The 17,218-nt window shown below is 32.4% G+C and overlaps 2 protein-coding genes across 3 annotated transcripts; both read right to left on the reverse strand.

The window, feature by feature from the left end:
* Positions 1-3,646: 3,646 nt before the first annotated feature.
* LOC120080204 (putative protease Do-like 14) lies at positions 3,647-9,773 on the reverse strand. Of its 2 annotated transcripts, none has more exons than XM_039034780.1 (11): positions 9,465-9,773; positions 9,260-9,356; positions 8,956-9,072; positions 8,728-8,868; positions 8,517-8,644; positions 7,863-8,074; positions 7,058-7,139; positions 6,794-6,936; positions 5,456-5,579; positions 5,207-5,299; positions 3,647-4,478 (listed from the first exon to the last, which is right to left on the reverse strand). In XM_039034780.1, the coding sequence occupies exons 1-11, from the start codon at positions 9,477-9,479 to the stop codon at positions 4,362-4,364; spliced, it is 1,269 nt and encodes a 422-aa protein (XP_038890708.1). In that variant the 5' UTR covers positions 9,480-9,773; the 3' UTR covers positions 3,647-4,361. The 2 variants fall into 2 exon arrangements, with proteins under 2 accessions (XP_038890708.1, XP_038890709.1); XM_039034781.1 differs by lacking the exon at positions 3,647-4,478 and adding an exon at positions 4,511-5,106.
* A 143-nt stretch (positions 9,774-9,916) lies between these two features.
* On the reverse strand, positions 9,917-10,670 carry LOC120080206 (probable histone H2A.5). Its single transcript, XM_039034782.1, has 2 exons — positions 10,423-10,670; positions 9,917-10,329 (listed from the first exon to the last, which is right to left on the reverse strand). The coding sequence occupies exons 1-2, from the start codon at positions 10,612-10,614 to the stop codon at positions 10,096-10,098; spliced, it is 426 nt and encodes a 141-aa protein (XP_038890710.1). The 5' UTR covers positions 10,615-10,670; the 3' UTR covers positions 9,917-10,095.
* Between the last annotated feature and the right edge of the window lie 6,548 nt (positions 10,671-17,218).

Genomic DNA, 17,218 nt, shown 5'->3' on the forward strand with positions numbered 1-17,218 from the left:
AGGAGTTCCCAACTCACTCAGGATTGAGGTCATGTTACCTATAGTCATCCTAGTGAAGTGAAGTCTCTGTCATGAACGGTGTTATATAACGAGACGTTAACACTTCTTGGTCAGGTCTTATACAAACTCTTTGTATAGGATGCCCCGCTCGCATGTCCCTACACGAATGATCAAGATCAAATCATCTGTGATAAGTCATAACACTTGTTACCATTCCACAAAGCGGGCCGCATTCGTAACATTACCAAGGATAAGGTTTCCCTCCTATATCCATATACTACAAACTATTTTTGTTATCACTTAAGACATGATCCACTTGTATGTCACCACATACATGCTTAAGTTACATAAAGACAATCAGAGATTTTAGTTTATTGGTTTGTGGTAAATCAAATAAAACATCCATATGAACAAAAACAAGAAGTGAAGTAGATATCATATATTATACATCACAAGCATTCGTACAAACTACGGATACGAAACTTTAAAGCATCAGTCCCAACACATGTTACACATGGTTCACTCATCCATGAACCATATATTTATGTTTTATGCCAAGAAACCGTAATATGGTCACAACATATAAATGTTATGATTCTTTTCATACAATCACACCATACAACATTACAACATGTTTAAACTTTCCTAACGATATACAGTGCTCAACAGACCAACATAATATCAAATAAAACAAGTCACAATCACTACGCATGTTATACATTTTACAATCATCACAATGAGCATTCAGACATGCTCAACCATATCAAAATTTAACTCAAAATCACAATTATCCACGCATGCTCAACCATATCAAAACACGTAATGATTTCATAATAAGTTCATATAAAGTCATACACGTAAGCATGTTAGCACATATGCAATTAGACTCTATAAGTAAGAACTACTTACCTAACGTTCTAAAGTGCTCCTAAGCTAATTTAATGGTAACAGTAGCAACAGCAAGGCTCGTTTAATGGTAATCATAAACTTCCACAAAATCAGTGCAATGGAAATGGACGTGGAAAAGAACGAGGAAGAGGAAGAGACTACTAGAATGGACGTGGAAACAATCGTTCAACTTATCAAGTATGTTTCAATTATGGTCATCCTGCTATGTAGTGCTACCAACTTTACAACAAAAATTTCGTCTCAAATCAAAATGGCATCAGAACAGTCGAGTATCACATTTTTTTAGGCACTTCCCTCCTAATCCAAAATAACGCTAGCTCCATATCCAAATCAAGCTTTTGTAGCAACTCACAGTTCAAATCCATTCATGGCCACCCCAAAATCAGTTGTTGATCCAAACTGGTATATTGACAGCGGTGCTTCTAACCACATCACTTCTGATCACAACAACATGACGCATTCATTTGAATATGGAGGTAATGAAAACGTTACAATTAGTGATGGTAATGTTTTGTCTATCTCTCATGTTGGATCATGCATTTTATCCTCTAATGCTAGTGTTTTAAATCTGAAAAATGTGTTGTGTGTTCTTGCCATTACTAAAAACCTCATCAAAGTATCTAAACTTGTTCAGGATAACAATATTTTTATTGAATTTCGAAGAGATAATGATGGTGAATACATAAGAGCTCACAGGTTGTGTGTTGATCTTGGCATAAAGTCTTGGTTCTCATACCCCTACACCTCGGTCCAAAATGGTAGAGTAGAATGGAAACATCATCATATTGTAGAGATGGATTAACTCTATTTGCTCAAGCTTCAATATCGCTATGCTATTGGTGTGATGCGTTTATGATGTCGGTGTTTATCATTAATGGTCTTCCCTCAACTGTGGTTAAGAAGAAATCACCAATGGAACTGAGATTCTCATAAAAGGGACATAAATGCCTTAGCCCATCCGGTAAATTATATATTTCAAGATGTTTCCTTTTTCGGCAGGTTTCGGGACCCGAACATACATCCTCAAACCAGCCCAGTCAATCTCCTTTTCCGTGGCTCCCAAACCCACAACGGGATCGGCCCACATCCCAAATACCCAGCCCAACAACAACTCGGCCCAGCTCACCTTCCCGTTAGCTCGCAAGCTCGCAAGCCCACAACCCAGCCAGTCCATAACCCACCCAACACCAAGCCCACGGTTAAGCCCACCTATCGCCCCACTCAATCACACGCACTCTTCACGCTCTCCCACGTGGGCAGTGCCTCAGACAAGTAACCCTATCGCGCCATCTTCTCCAAATCGCCACCTCCCTCGCGCTTCTCCTTCCATCTCTCGGCCTGAAAATCCTCCGCCATCCGTCGTCCCTACCGACCTACGAAACCAAACGTGGGAATAGAAAACGGCCTATCTCGTGTAAATATTTATTGAAATGTTTGTTTCTATGTGGCCCATCTCATGTATTGGCCTTTAAGCCTCTTCTCTCTCCATTTATTTATTCTTGGTCCTTTTTTCCCTTTCTAGGGTTTCTAACTCTTGCTATAAATAGTATTCATTGCTGCAAAACTTGTTAGAAAGTAGATATTGGACATAGAATACGACTGAGCATTCATCACACAAGTCTTGTCGGATAATGAAAATTTTCATCTCAACCACGATCTAACAAAGTTTTATTTGTTTAAGTGCCTGTAGCAGCAAAAATTGACAAATAAAAAACAAATTGAATTGACGTGGGATACTTCAGCGTGAACAACACTTTGGTGTATATTAATGCACTCAAATGTCGAATCTTAGCAAAGTTGGGAAGGGGCCAAAATTTTAGCAAAGATTCATTTTTTAGATTTAAATTTGGTTAGTGGAAATATCATAAATACTACTGTTGAGAATTTGGTGTATCAGCTATAAATCTAATTAAACTTACACTTATGTCATTCCTCCAAATGAAATTTTGAAACTTGCTATATTGTATAATTCTCTATTAAATAATGAATCTAACACTATCCGACTATAAAATATTTTGGTTGAATTGGCTTAGATTCAAATCATTTGTGCAAATTTTTATTTTAAGAAATTATCTGTTTAATTATTTTTAAATATTGAAATATGATAGCAACTCAATTTCACTTTATATTATATAAAGTTCCATTTGGGATAATGAACATAATTATTTTACAATTAATTTAAAAGCAAACTTTAAATTGAAAAAACTTAAAATAAATAATTAGTAAAAATACAATTATGTCAAAAATAATAATAATAATGTTAAGTGTCAATTCAGGATAATTCGAGTCTATAAATAATTCCATGAATCAACCTAACACATCAAAATTTTATTCATTTAAGCCCAACTCAAGTTCATAACTTAAACCAAACAAAATGGATTTGGCTTGAGTTGATCAATTTCAAGTTGTTCACCCCCTATCTCAACTACTGCTTTATTTGTTTAATTATTTATCTTCTATACGTGTATTGAAAATCAATCCAGCTTTGAAAAGTAAAGAAACCAAATAGTTATCCAACACGATCATACTTTTTGGTTTTCTTGGGCTTTTTTTTTTACCATTCCTTCACAACATTCTTAGCTTAACTACACCCAGACAAAAACATGTTTTAAACATAACAAAGAGATACCAAATTTGGGACCATTTTTATTTCAGGTTCAATACAAATAATTACAATGGATCACACTTTTAGAATTAATAATCAAATGTATAATAACATTTCCAAGAATTGCAAATATAGCAAAGTCTATCAATAATAGACTCTATGATTGATAGACTCCCATTAGTAAAATGGTCTAACATTAATAGACTCTCATTAGCAATATAGTCTATCATTTAGAATCTAAAAGTTGGATCTAAATTTTACTATACTTACAAATTCTTTTGCATTATGCTATATTCACTAATACTTTTAGATCTAATTGCTATATATGCAACTACCCTTGTTTCTTCATTCATTGTGTTCCAGCAACTTCATGACCACGTGCAATAGCTCTTTCGTGTGCTTAAAGAGAATTTGGGCGTATTTTCACCAAGTTGGGTTGTGCTACTTAAAAAATGAATAGCTTTCATTGGGCTATTATAAGTTTATTTTGTAGTACAAGCAAGAGGATCATTTATAATCTTTATCATAATAAAAATGATAAAAGACTAGACGTAATCTCTATCCGACTTAAAAGACTAGACGTAATCTTGAGTTTGATTTGTTCGACTTGAAAAGAAAGACTAGACGTACTCTCAAATCTAGTTTGTCTAACTTAAAAGACCAGACATAATCTAAGTATGGTTTGATCGATTTAACATGTGAAGAAAAGATTTAGTATTATAGCATCTCGATATTCCACCCAAATGAATTAGCCTCAATAATTTTCCACGGCTAATAGCTATTGATTGATATTTCTATATTATTGAAGTAAGAAAGAACATTATGAAAGAAAAGTTGATTAAAAGAATCACATATCTGGATTGGACTCCTCAGGAAGAACAGTTAAAGTGGCGGTACAATTAAGTGATCTTTTCACAACTGCCTTCAATGGAACCCCAACTCTGTCTCCCATAATTTCAATGATCTGCCACAAAATCAGTACTTAGCTTCAGTGATATGACATAACTCAAAACTATTAAAAATAAAACCATGCCTATGTTGAAAAAATTGAATGGGAAATAAAAACCGAAACCGAGATTTTGTGACCTTAAAATTCTACTTTCTACAACTAGCATAGCTCAGCCGAGTGAATCGCACCAGTCTTGATATTTGAAAGTTTGCTAACACTTTAGAAACCAGATACCAACACTAATATAATTATATCATTCTATACATTTACTACGGGGAAATGCAATAACTACCTTTTTTTTAACAGATTTGTTGAATCGCACCCATCATACTTACAATAACAAAGGAAAACAATAATTTAAATATGTTTATATAAGTCTAATTTTCATAAACAAAAAATCAAATGGTTATCGAATTAGGTATTAAAAGACTACTTTTCAATCCAAAATTTCAAATTTGGCGATATTCAAAAAAATATTTTAGAAGTATAGTAGAAAATTAACAAAGATGTTAGTAAATAAACATGAAAGGGTTTAAACTTTAGAACTCTTTTTCTGTCATTGATATACTGGAAGCAAACAGTGAAAGGTCTTTCTCCTCGCAATTGAAGATTAAGAAACCAAAGTTGCTTTCCACTTGAATATCTGGGAAGCAAAAAGTGAAACTTTTCTAACCAATGATTCCACCAGAAAACGGTATATGCCAGCAAGAATTGATAAGAACTACAAACAAAAGTCTAAATACCTCTTTGATACTTGCAACAGGTTGCTCATCGAGCTCAATGACGACATCGCCGGGTTGAAATCCAGCACGACTAGCAGGGGATCCTGGAGTTACCTATTGAAGAATTTGACAAGAATCTATTTTGCTCATGCCAAATTTATTCAATAAAATATCTAAAAGATAGCAACTACAGCTGGTGATGAACAGAAAAGGGGGAAAAGAAATAATGTAATGCAAAAATAACATTGGTTGATCGGATGGTACTATTACCATCGCTACAAGAACCCCTTTAGTAACATCAGCTGGAAAATTCGCATCTCTTTCTTTCAGTTGTTTGATTATCATTTCATTGAGATCAATCATTTTCAATCCAAGCCAAGGCCTAATAACTCTCCTGCATCGTCACGGTATACATAATTAACATCTATAAGAAAGTAAACAATAAAAAGGTTAAGCATTTTCCAAATCCTACAAGCTAAGAGCACCAATTTATCTCAAAGATTTTCAGCCAAGTGATAGATTGTGCACAGTTCAAAAACAAAAGCAACCAGTTTTCAGTTCAGACAATTCACCACACCATTAGAAGCATCAAAATGCATCAGACCTAAAATTACTCCCAGAAGATAAAAATGCATGGGTATGTTTAAAAGGCAGTGTGCTACACTCAACACCAATATTTAGTCGATGGATGAGCTATACCAACATTAGCATTATATGAAATTTTCAATATCAAAGATGACCTCAAAATAATTTCAAACATCAAAAAGAAGTGTAAAAGATGTAAGTATTACTCTTTAAGTATACTTGCACATTAAATAATGAAGGGCAAATTGCAAAAACCACCGTACTTCTAGTGGTAGTTGTAATAATTGTATAAGTTTAAGGATTCATTTTTTGTCATTTGAGGGTCCAATTTCTATAACTATTGTAAGTTTGACAGTCCAATTTTAACACTTGTATAAATTTATAGGTCCAACTTTTACAATTGAAAGTTTGAGGGCGTAATTACAAGTACCAACATACATCATGGACACATCGAAGAGGTTTTTGCAATTTGCCCTATAATGAATTGTAGGAAAAAGAAACAATTAAAAAGTAAATTTTCAATAATGGATGTTATTTCGTGAATGAGCAAAAAAAATTCATCCGCTTGGAAAAGTTATATACTGTTTAGATGGTAAAACTGATGTTTGAATCAAGTATAAAACCATCAAACATAATAACGTGCATGACTATATATGATTGATTCATGTTTCAGCACACACCATAAGTGTAACTACAAAATTTAAACATCATAAATTGCCTTCCCAAGTAAAAAAGGATAACATAGATTGAGCATTCTAATGGGGAAAAAAAGCAATTATATAAAAGCCCTTTTCTATAACAAGCCATAGTAATGGGGAAAAAAAGCAATTATATAAAAATAAAGATGAAACATTTAAATAAGGAGAAAGTTATGACTTGAAATTATGAAATCTTCATTAAAGCCCTCAATTGAACATGAGAGAAAAACAACAGAGACAAACCTTTTCTACACACAAATAGAATATATCAGTCTATTCAACGATCCAATCCACTCACAACAGATAGTCTTTAAAATTGTTATACCCTCTTTTCTTGAATTGCTCTGTAATTTTGGAGACTGAATCAATTGGTACGGCGAAACTTAAACCAACAGCATCATCAACTTTCATAATATTTACACCAACAACTTCTCCATCAACATTAACAAGAGGGCCCCCAGAATTTCCCTACATGACAAGTACCCATCAAAGAATGCCAATTATTTGTATATAGTACAAACTACACTGAATACATAACAAGTTCTACCACAATAAGCCATGTAACGAGTAAACAAAATGTGTTACATACCACATTAATTGCACAGTCTGTTTGTAGATATTCCCTTCGCATTCCACCAAGACCCAAATCACTACTCTTACGATCAACACAACTTAATCAAAGGAGGAAAAGTAGACAACAAAATATATAGTCAATGCCCAGCACTGTAAACCTACAAACCTGCATAAACTCTAAATTTGCTCTACCCTGTTAATTCTGTTTCAATCTTCGCCATTTTTTTAGCATCGCAAGTGCAGATAAAACTTCTGCCGTGCCAGCCATTGAAGAAAAGATTGTTTAATTCTTATCTAAGAAAAGATTGTTTCATTAAGGTTAAAATCAATTTTGGTAAATAACAATTTAGTCCTTGAACTTTGATTAATAACGACTCAGACCTTGTACTTTTAAATTTGTAATAATCTAGTCCTAATGTAGTCGATATACTTACAAATTTTTAACAAATTAGTTCCTATATTTTCAAATTTCTAATTATTTAGTCTCTATCGTGAAACATCTCATCAATTGGAACGCTTTAGTCTTTATAATTTATAAGGAAACTTGATATTTAATCAGTTTATCAATCTACATATGTAAGAAATTCATTAAATCTTAATAGTATGTTTGGACTAAATGGTTACAAATTGTGAAGTATATATAATGGTTACATTGATGCCTATTAAAGTAAATTGTCATAAATTTGGAAAGACATTAATAAATCGTTACAAACGAGTTCAGGGACCAAAGTGATTCTTAACCTTTCATTTATGTCTTCATTGAAGAAGATATAAAAAGAATTAACATGTCAAGGACAGAAAAACTTTCTCCAATTGACTACCTTACTATACCAGCTGTGACAGTATTCTGAAGCGAAAGTGGACATCCAATTGCTACGACCCAATCACCAGGTCGGAGCTTGCTTGAAGAACCAAGTTTTGCCATGGGAAGAGGGGTTTTAGAATTGATTTTCACAATGGCAATATCAGAGTGAAAATCAGCACTCACTACTGTCCCTTCAAATGTCCGACCATCTTGTAAAGTAACCTCTACCTGTATCATTTCATTTCACAAATGAAATAAACAAATAAACTAAAGCTAAACAATGAAAGAGAATTATAAACCAATTCATTAGTTTCGGGCACCTCAAAAGCATCCAACAGTTAAAGAAACACATAAACTTAATTGGACCAAATATGAAACTCGAAAAGAGCCATATAAGATATTCCTAGCTTATTAAGAGTTTGAAGAGCTAGGACATTCACCCCATTAGAATACTAGTGTCAAACATAATTGTAAACAATGCATAAACGTACATTAACATAGACAAACAGACCATCACCATGAGAACAAATTAATCTAATTATCAAGAACTGGCAACAAAAAATATGTTTCAGTTCATACTACAACACATCTTATGGAACAAGATGGGATCGCTAATCGTATACTTGTGAAGTTCAGATAAGCAAACAAACAGGCTGATATCTCTGCTTGCCTTTCCTTTGGATGCAGCTCGTTGACCATGAAAATCAGCCACAACATGAGCACATGTTAAAATTGTCCCATCCTTGTCAATAATTGTTCCGGATCCCATGCTTTTAGCAGAAGCAATTCCGTAAATACCTAAGAAAAATAACTCTTACAACACATTTTGTTTTCACCAAACCCATAGAAGAATAGAAAATTACAAATACCAACTCGAGTACCATGTGAAACAGATATATTCACAACAGCGGGGCCAACATCTGCTGCTGCATTTGCAATTGTATCTCTACTCAAACATGGTGTTTCCTTCTTTTCACCAGATGGTAGACCAGGACTGACTCCTGAAGAACATAACGAAAGTCCTACAAAATTTCACACATCCTATTTCGAGTTAAAGCAGAAACGATACAAAACTGGGCTAGAATCGACAGATATAAACAGAGACAGACCCAAATGCTGGTGATCAAATGCACCCAGTGGACGAACCGTGAAGCCATGTCTTGTCTGCCATGGAAGAAATAGTTGCTCACTCCACGCAGCAGAAATTGAGAACGCAACGGAGGGTTCTTCAATGAAAAAACGTGCAGAAGACTTGAAAGAATAAGCAAAACGAATGGTAATGCAGCGCGCAGACAAATGAACAGGCAGTTTAAGATATTAACTAATACATGATTTACATTCACCTTAGTTTGCAATTAATAATTTCCATACATCAAACATTTCGATAACCATTCAAAAAGCACAAAAACTCACTAGAATCTAGATCACTTCTGGCATACAAGTAACAAGAACCAGCAGCAGCGGCTGCAGCGATCCGTTTGAGAGTTACATTAGAGCTCAAAACCTTTCTCTGTAAATATCAGACACGACGATGAGTACAAATCCATAAGCACAAACTTCACAAAAGAAAATTCTTCTTCTAGATAGAAGCTTCAAGACTGATTAAGATAAATATTACCAGAAATGGACTCATCTGGAGTAGTATTTTGATCGAAAATTCTCTCGTAGTGCTTTTTCTCAATGATGAGTTGTTAAAACCTCACCTGAACCCTTCCATTCCGGGATAACTCGGACATGAAGACGAACAGTATTGGGCCATAATTCAACCACCGGCCCATGGGCCTACAAGAATCAAAAAATCTCATGGCCCACAAATATATAGTATTAAATCTTAAATTACAAAATTCCGATCTCGCTACCATTAAAACCTATAATTTTCATGCGATCCCTGAATATAAATTCGTTGTTATCTGAGAAGTATCTCAATTCTCACGGTTTTATACAAAACATCGTTCGTATACAGGAAATTAATTTTCGTTATGGTACAGACTGGATTCAGGATCATTGATAATTCATAAAGAAACTAAGAAGAGAAAGATTAAGCAGAGCACTAGGACAAGAAAGAAGAACTGGAAAAACGGAAAGATTTTCATTAGATATTGTGAAACGGATGCGTACATGAAACGCAAACCATAGATCAAAACCCTCGGTTTTTCTAAGAAACTAAGGTTTCAAGGAAGGTCCTAAATTTTTACAAAAAGGAAATAAAAAAAAAAAGTTTAAATCGTTCTCGGAAACCTAGAGTTAATTTAGGCCTTCTTTGGAGATTTCTGAGCTTTTTCAGCAGTAGGAGTGGAATTCGACGCTGTCTTCTTCGGAAGCAGAACTGGATTGATGTTTGGAAGAACTCCACCACTTGCAATGGTGACTCCTTGAAGCAATTTACCAAGCTCCTCATCGTTCCTCACAGCCAAAAGAAGATGCCTAGGGTTAATCCTGTTCTTCTTGTTGTCACGCGCTGCATTCCCCGCCAATTCCAAAACCTACATTACAAACATTACAAATTTCAGAAATCGAAAACTGATTGAATTCTAACAATGGGAATGAATTAAGCGTAAATTCGATTGAGTAATTACCTCAGCGGCGAGATATTCGAGGACAGCAGCCAAGTAGATCGGAGCACCGGCAGCAGTGCGCTTGGCGTAGCGGCCTTTCTTGAGGTATCGGCCAATTCTTCCGACGGGAAACTGGAGTCCGGCCTTAACAGACTTGGAGATCTTAGTTCTGTCACCTCCTTTTCTTCCTCCGGCGCCCTTGGTTCCTTCCATTGTAGAGTTCTTGTAATCTGAGATGAGAGTTTGCTTGCGATTTTACTGACGATTGGGATGGCGGCATTGAATTGGAGGTTCAATATATAAGGGGCTGTGATGGCGGGATGGTTGTTTGGTTCGAAAAATGATTGAACGGTTGGATTTGTTGACGCGTTGGCAATCCGTGTGTTTTAATCCGGCGGATTGGATTGGAAGTATTTTATGAGAATTTGGCGTGGGAGTTGTGGATTTTGTTTAATTGGATCTGACGGTTGTGGTTTGTGCCATGCTGGCAATCCCGGGCATGGGGAAGTCCGTGGGTTTTTATATAAACCCACCTGAATAGCCGAATTATCAATATTAATGAAAATACTATTTATTTGTGGTTCTTTTTTTCCTTACAAATACTATTAATTCATGATTATCAAACTTTTTTAGGTATAAATCTCGTTTTGATATTTGCAGTTTTAGGTTTCTTTCGTTCTTGTACGTAAAAATATCTTTTATTTTCTAAACCACCTTCAAAAGATATATTAAAGTTTTAGTTTCGGATTATTATAGTTTTTAAAATAATTATTTCCAACTATGTTCATAGAAAAACTAGTTGTGAAATAAAGTAAATTATAGCTTATTTGGTAGATAATTTAAAAACATAAATTTGAAAACGAGAGGTTAAATAAAAACAGAGTTATATTCCATGTTTTCATATATGTGTTTGGTAGCCTAATTCAAAAATTGGATTATAATTTAAATAATTGTAAACTATATGTAATTACCCACTAAATATTAGTTGATAATAAACTCTTAATAATTTATTTGTGAACATACAAAAATTGTAAAATTATGATCTTATAATAATATATAATTTATAGGATAAGTTGAATTCTTTTTGTCCTTATAAGTTGAAAGAAGTTAGAATTTAAGTCTTATGATTAATTAGAATTAATTTCATAAATAGTCTCCATGATAGGGGTTATTTAAAATGATTTAACAAACTATGGAGACTATATATGAAGTTGTATCAAACCATAGGAACTAAAATCTAATTTTTAAAATCATATAAACTAATTTTTAACTTTATCCAGACTATAGGGACTGGATTTAAAATTTAATATAATTTATAATATATTACATAATAAATATTTTAATTTTTTTAAAGTTGAATTGAGTTATAACATGACATATACTATATTTCTAGATGTTTTTAACTTTATTTGATATAATTATGCATTTTAAATTTTAAAATTCAAATTTTAGATACAATGAAAACATTCAAATGTTGTTTTTCAAAATTTACACTGTTTGGATTACAAAATCCGAAAATAATTTTCAGAAATATAATTTGGATTGTCTGTCAAACACATATTTACTAAATTCAATTAATTTGAAAACATAAAACATCATCTAGATTGCAAACCAAACAGGTCTATAATGTTTGGTAAAATTCAACTTGAAATAATGCTAAAAAGTGTAAATTATGGTGTTTGATAGATAAATAATTCTAAATTATTGTGATTGACGAATATTTGATAGACATTTGTATGTGTATTTTTATGATAATTTATATTTTAATAATTTTATAATGTTATGTCATATGTGGGTTTAACTTAAATTTATAAGTTGCCTCCTCTAAATTATTTGATAGGTATGGTTATTTGGTAGTATAAATAGGTGTAATTACAAAATAATATCATTTAAATAAAAGCAATAAATTGGTGACATTGAACTGATCAACCTAAAACTAGGGATAGAGGTTTTGTAAGAAATATACTAAATTTATAAAATCAATTTTAATTTGCAAAGAATAAAATTGAAATTTTGTTGGGAAGTAGTTGTTCATCACAATCCATTTTTAAAAGTTATTATGAAACAAAATTAGAAAGGTGTGAGAATTAGCATACGATTTAAAAAGTGATTTTGACAACGATCAATCTTATCAAACACTCAATTAAGATTTCTATTACTTTCAATACTCTAAAATGCAATCAATAATATATATTAAAAAAAATTAGAATTGATTTGATAACTATTACATTCTTTTAAAATGAATCTTATGAACAGTACTTCTATTTATTACTTTATTTTATTTTTCTACCTAAATAGTAAGGTTGTTTTTCAAAAACCGATGCATGTTTTGAAAACTACAAATTTTGTTTTTACAAACTTGTTTTTTGTTTTTTTAAATAATTTGGATAAAGATCCAATTATTTATATAGGAAAGATGAAAACTATGGTAACTACATAGTTAATAATACAAGCATAATTCAAGAAAGTAAGAAGAAATAATAAATAATTATCAAATGGGGTCTGAACGATTTGATCATACACGTTCTTTTATGGAAAAAAAAAAGACGTACAAGTCCCTGTTGTGTTCAATACGGTAACAATTTAGACTATACTGAAGTTTATGGACTATATTATTACAAACTTGAAATTACAAAAGACTAAATTATTACCAACCATAGTTGATGGATTAAATTCTCACTTCCATGAAAGTTCAAGAATCAATCATGTTTTCTAACCAATGACTGTGGTTATTTAGGATGCTGAATTGAGTTATGAAATATAAACTTAATATGTATATGGAGTTATGAAGTCTGTGTTTGGGATGCATGGTTAAATTATTAAGTCGGTGATATCATGTGCATTTTATTTTTTTATTTTTTGTAATATAAGAATGTATGATTGTCCTATGGTCATTTTTCCATTGTTTAACCCTTTATTTGTCCATTCAATTGCACATATATTTTTTCAATTTTTTAACACTCGAGTGTTGTATCTATTGAGATTTGTGCCTTAAAGCCTTGTAGTTAATTATTTAATTTAATTATTAAATATGCAATAATGAATTATCCATTATAGTAAAAAAAAATCTAATGTTATTCCATGAAACTTAAACAATATATGGTTGACGTACAAATGGATCATATCAAATAATAACCTAAAATGTCTATATTATATGGATAAAGTGTTGGAGTTAACATGCATAATACGGAAGCAAACATAATCATTAAGCACTCAAATTCTATTAATTTAAGCAAAAAGCATATTCATAGTTTCCAATAATAGGGTTTCAGATAGAATACCTTTGATAATCTCCACTTGTTCTTTGCAATCTTCATGAAATTGACTTTCAATTCTTATAGTATACCTCCACAAAAATCTTCTCTAGTTATCTCATACCTTGAATTGAGTGGTGGAACTCCAATTGAAGGTAAATTTGGGATTGAATTAGAGAGAAACAAGTTTTCTTCTTCGGCAGAGTTCTATTTTTCTTTTTCAATTTTGCATGCCCATGATTTAAACTAATTATGAAGTATTTAAGCAAAATAGTAATACAAACGGATTAATTGACTATTTGACACTTCAAATATCACTAAATTCAGTGGATTAGGTGTACAAATTGGGAAAAATCGACTATAGATTTAGAAAACAGATTTTCAATTTGAATATTACTTAATTTAATTTTCAATTAAAATCAAATCAGATATAATCTAAATTCAATTTCTAAAATTGAATTTTAAAATTGAATTTGGTTTATTAATTTATTAAATAATTAATTAAACAATAATAATAATTTAATATCAAATATTAAATTAATAAAACACCTAATTCAAACATGAATCCTAATTTATGTAATCAACATTTAAATATATTGAACTCTCCAACTACGTTTAATTTCAATAAATTTAAACGTTAATTATATCTCACATCTAAGGTTTAATGCTTTTACGAGCTATTAAATGGACCTAATGAACTTACAGATCATGAGCTCAAACGATTTGAGATTAATTGGCTAAACTTTTTAAACCAAATTAATCACTATCCATTAACTACTAAGACACACCAATAGCTCAGTAGTTGCACTCTCCTCATTGTAGGTATATTTTTGTCCATTTGATTTAACCATGATCAGTTCGTCGATCCTTCACAGGTCGTTCGTATTTACAACTAGGTCAAAATTACCATTTTACCATTGTAATACATCTTGCGTCTTAAGTCTTCGATGATCCTCTATTGAACAATTGGTTTATAGTCCATGATAAACCAAATTTCTCTTTATCACAAGAGGGCAAGGCCTTTTTGTTAAGGACTAGGAGTTAGTACTTAAGGGAACAACATATTTGTTTACCCTATGACGGGTAGGAGTGAATTATGTCTTGCCATATTATGTCCCCATCTATCTATCCACTCTTACCCCAAAAATGGGAGGCTTTTTGAGCGGTGATGTTGAATCACTCTCGCCTATGCAAATTAAAAGATAATCCCAAATAAACAGAAGTTCATAGTTAGCTTATAATTAAGATCGAGTTACCTCAGGTCATCAATTTGAAATAGTCAGTTTTAACAGTAAATTGTTGTTATAAAGAAAAATGAAATTTCGCGGTCCAGTCTTATGCAAACATCATTTGCATAGGATGTCTCGACTTGCATATCTCCACATGAATGATTTTAGGATCACATTGTTTGTATCAATATACAAAGTGGATCTTATAGTTTGTAATTGTATTGTACAAACATTTTATTTATGTAATAAAATATGTGATCTTTTATTTTAAAATTAGTTGCATTAACCACAAACTAATAAACTAACATCTAGGATTATCTTGTAGTCTAAACATGTATGTAGAGACATACAGGTGGATCATATTTAAATGATAATCTAAATGGTCTGTAGTAGATGGATAAGATTGGATACCTTATCCTGGTGACACTACGAGTATGACCCGCTTTGTAGATATTACGATTATTGTAAAATGATACAAATGATCTTATTCTAATCATTCACATGGAAACATGTGAGCGGGGATATTCTATATAAAATAGTTTGTATAAGACCGGACCACGAAATGTTTAGTCTCATTATATAACATCGTTCATAGTAGAGACTTTCATTTCACCAAGGTGACCATAGGTAACATGACTTCAATCTTGAGTGAGTTGTGAACTCCTACCTATGAAGGTGGTCATTTGATTTGTATAAGTGATAGTGGTCATATTTCCGACTTAACAAGCATACCATTTTGGGGATTCGTCTGAATGGGGAGCTGGGAACACAGCTACACAATAAGGAATTCATTCTTTCCCAATGTCGAAGCAAGTACATAAATTGCTCCCTTAAGAGTTTATTCCGAGACTTGAACAATGTGACGCCGCACCATCTCAAGGCCCGGAGGGGTTTGATCATAGTTGGTCTGTGATTTATTGTTCATTGGAGGGATAAGTGGCACTTAAGGAGTTGGATGTAACTACTGGGGCAAAACATTTTGGCCCAATTGTACTTACGAGCAATTTGTAAATGGTCATTGTACTGTTGAGTGGTTATATCCAATAGACACAAAAATATATCTGTAGTGCGAGGAATGCAGTTGTCGGTCTTTAGGTGGAGTGTCTGACAGTTAATGGATAGTAAAATAATTTAATTAATTATTCATGTAACGCTTCAAGCTACAGGTCCATGGGATCCCCTTCGTAGCTCGACGGGAATTAATGAGAATCAGTTTTTAGATTAATTTGAATTGTTCAAAATAGTTGAGGGAATTAATTATATGTGATATAACTAGTTTAATTAGATTTAATTCACATAATTAGATTTATATTAAATGTTATTGGTGAGAAAATAGAAACCATAGGTTATATTTTATTTGATATAATCTAAAAACTATAGGTTATGCGTTATATTTGATATAACATGTAGTTTAATATATATTATATGATATATTATATGACAAGATAGTTGTCATATAAATATATATATTAAATTAATTTATGAAAATAAATTAATTTATTTTTTGATTAAACATAATTTTTTGGAGGGAGTTGTAACTTCCCTGTCTAAAACATAGTAGTGGGGAACGAGAAAGAAGTTCTTCTTCTTCCTGGTGTGTTTTTCACAAAAAAAGATAGAGATTCACAGAAACGTTACGAGAGTTTAGGAATCTCATCATTTCCTATTGTCTCTCTTAAAAAAGAAAATCCATCTCTTCCAAAATAGCCAGAGCCCACAAAACTATTGAACTCTCACCCAGAGAATACAGAGGTAACATTTGTGCTAGTGTCTTCATTGATGGTTAGCGGGTTCGAGATTATTAGTGACAATTTATTTTTTATTTTTAATTAAAATCATTTTTTGGAGGGAGTTGTAACTTCCCTGATAAAACATAGTAGTGGGGAACGAGAAAGAAGTTCTTCTTCTTCCTGGTGTCTTTTCACAAAAAGAAGAGAATTCACAGAAACGTTATGAGAGTTTAGAAATCTCATCATTCCTCTTGTCTCTCTTAAAAAAGAAAATCCATCTCTTCCAAAATAGCCAGAGCCACAAAACTATTGAACTCTCACCAAAGAATACAGAGGTAACATTTGTGCTAGTGTCTTCATTGATGGTTAGCGGGTTCGAGATTATTAGTGACATTTTTTTTTTATTTTTAATTAAAAATCATTTTTTGGAGGGAGTTGTAACTTCCCTGTCTAAAACATAGTATGGGGAACGAGAAAGAAAGTTCTTCTTCTTCCTGGTATATTTTTCACAAAAAAGATAGAGATTCACAAGAAACGTTATGAGATTTTTAGGAATCTCATCACTTCCTCTTGTCTCTCTTTAAAAAAGAAAATCCATCTCTTC

The sequence above is a fragment of the Benincasa hispida genome, chromosome 6 (assembly GCF_009727055.1).
Source record: "Benincasa hispida cultivar B227 chromosome 6, ASM972705v1, whole genome shotgun sequence".
In the NCBI taxonomy this organism is placed as follows: domain Eukaryota; kingdom Viridiplantae; phylum Streptophyta; class Magnoliopsida; order Cucurbitales; family Cucurbitaceae; genus Benincasa; species Benincasa hispida.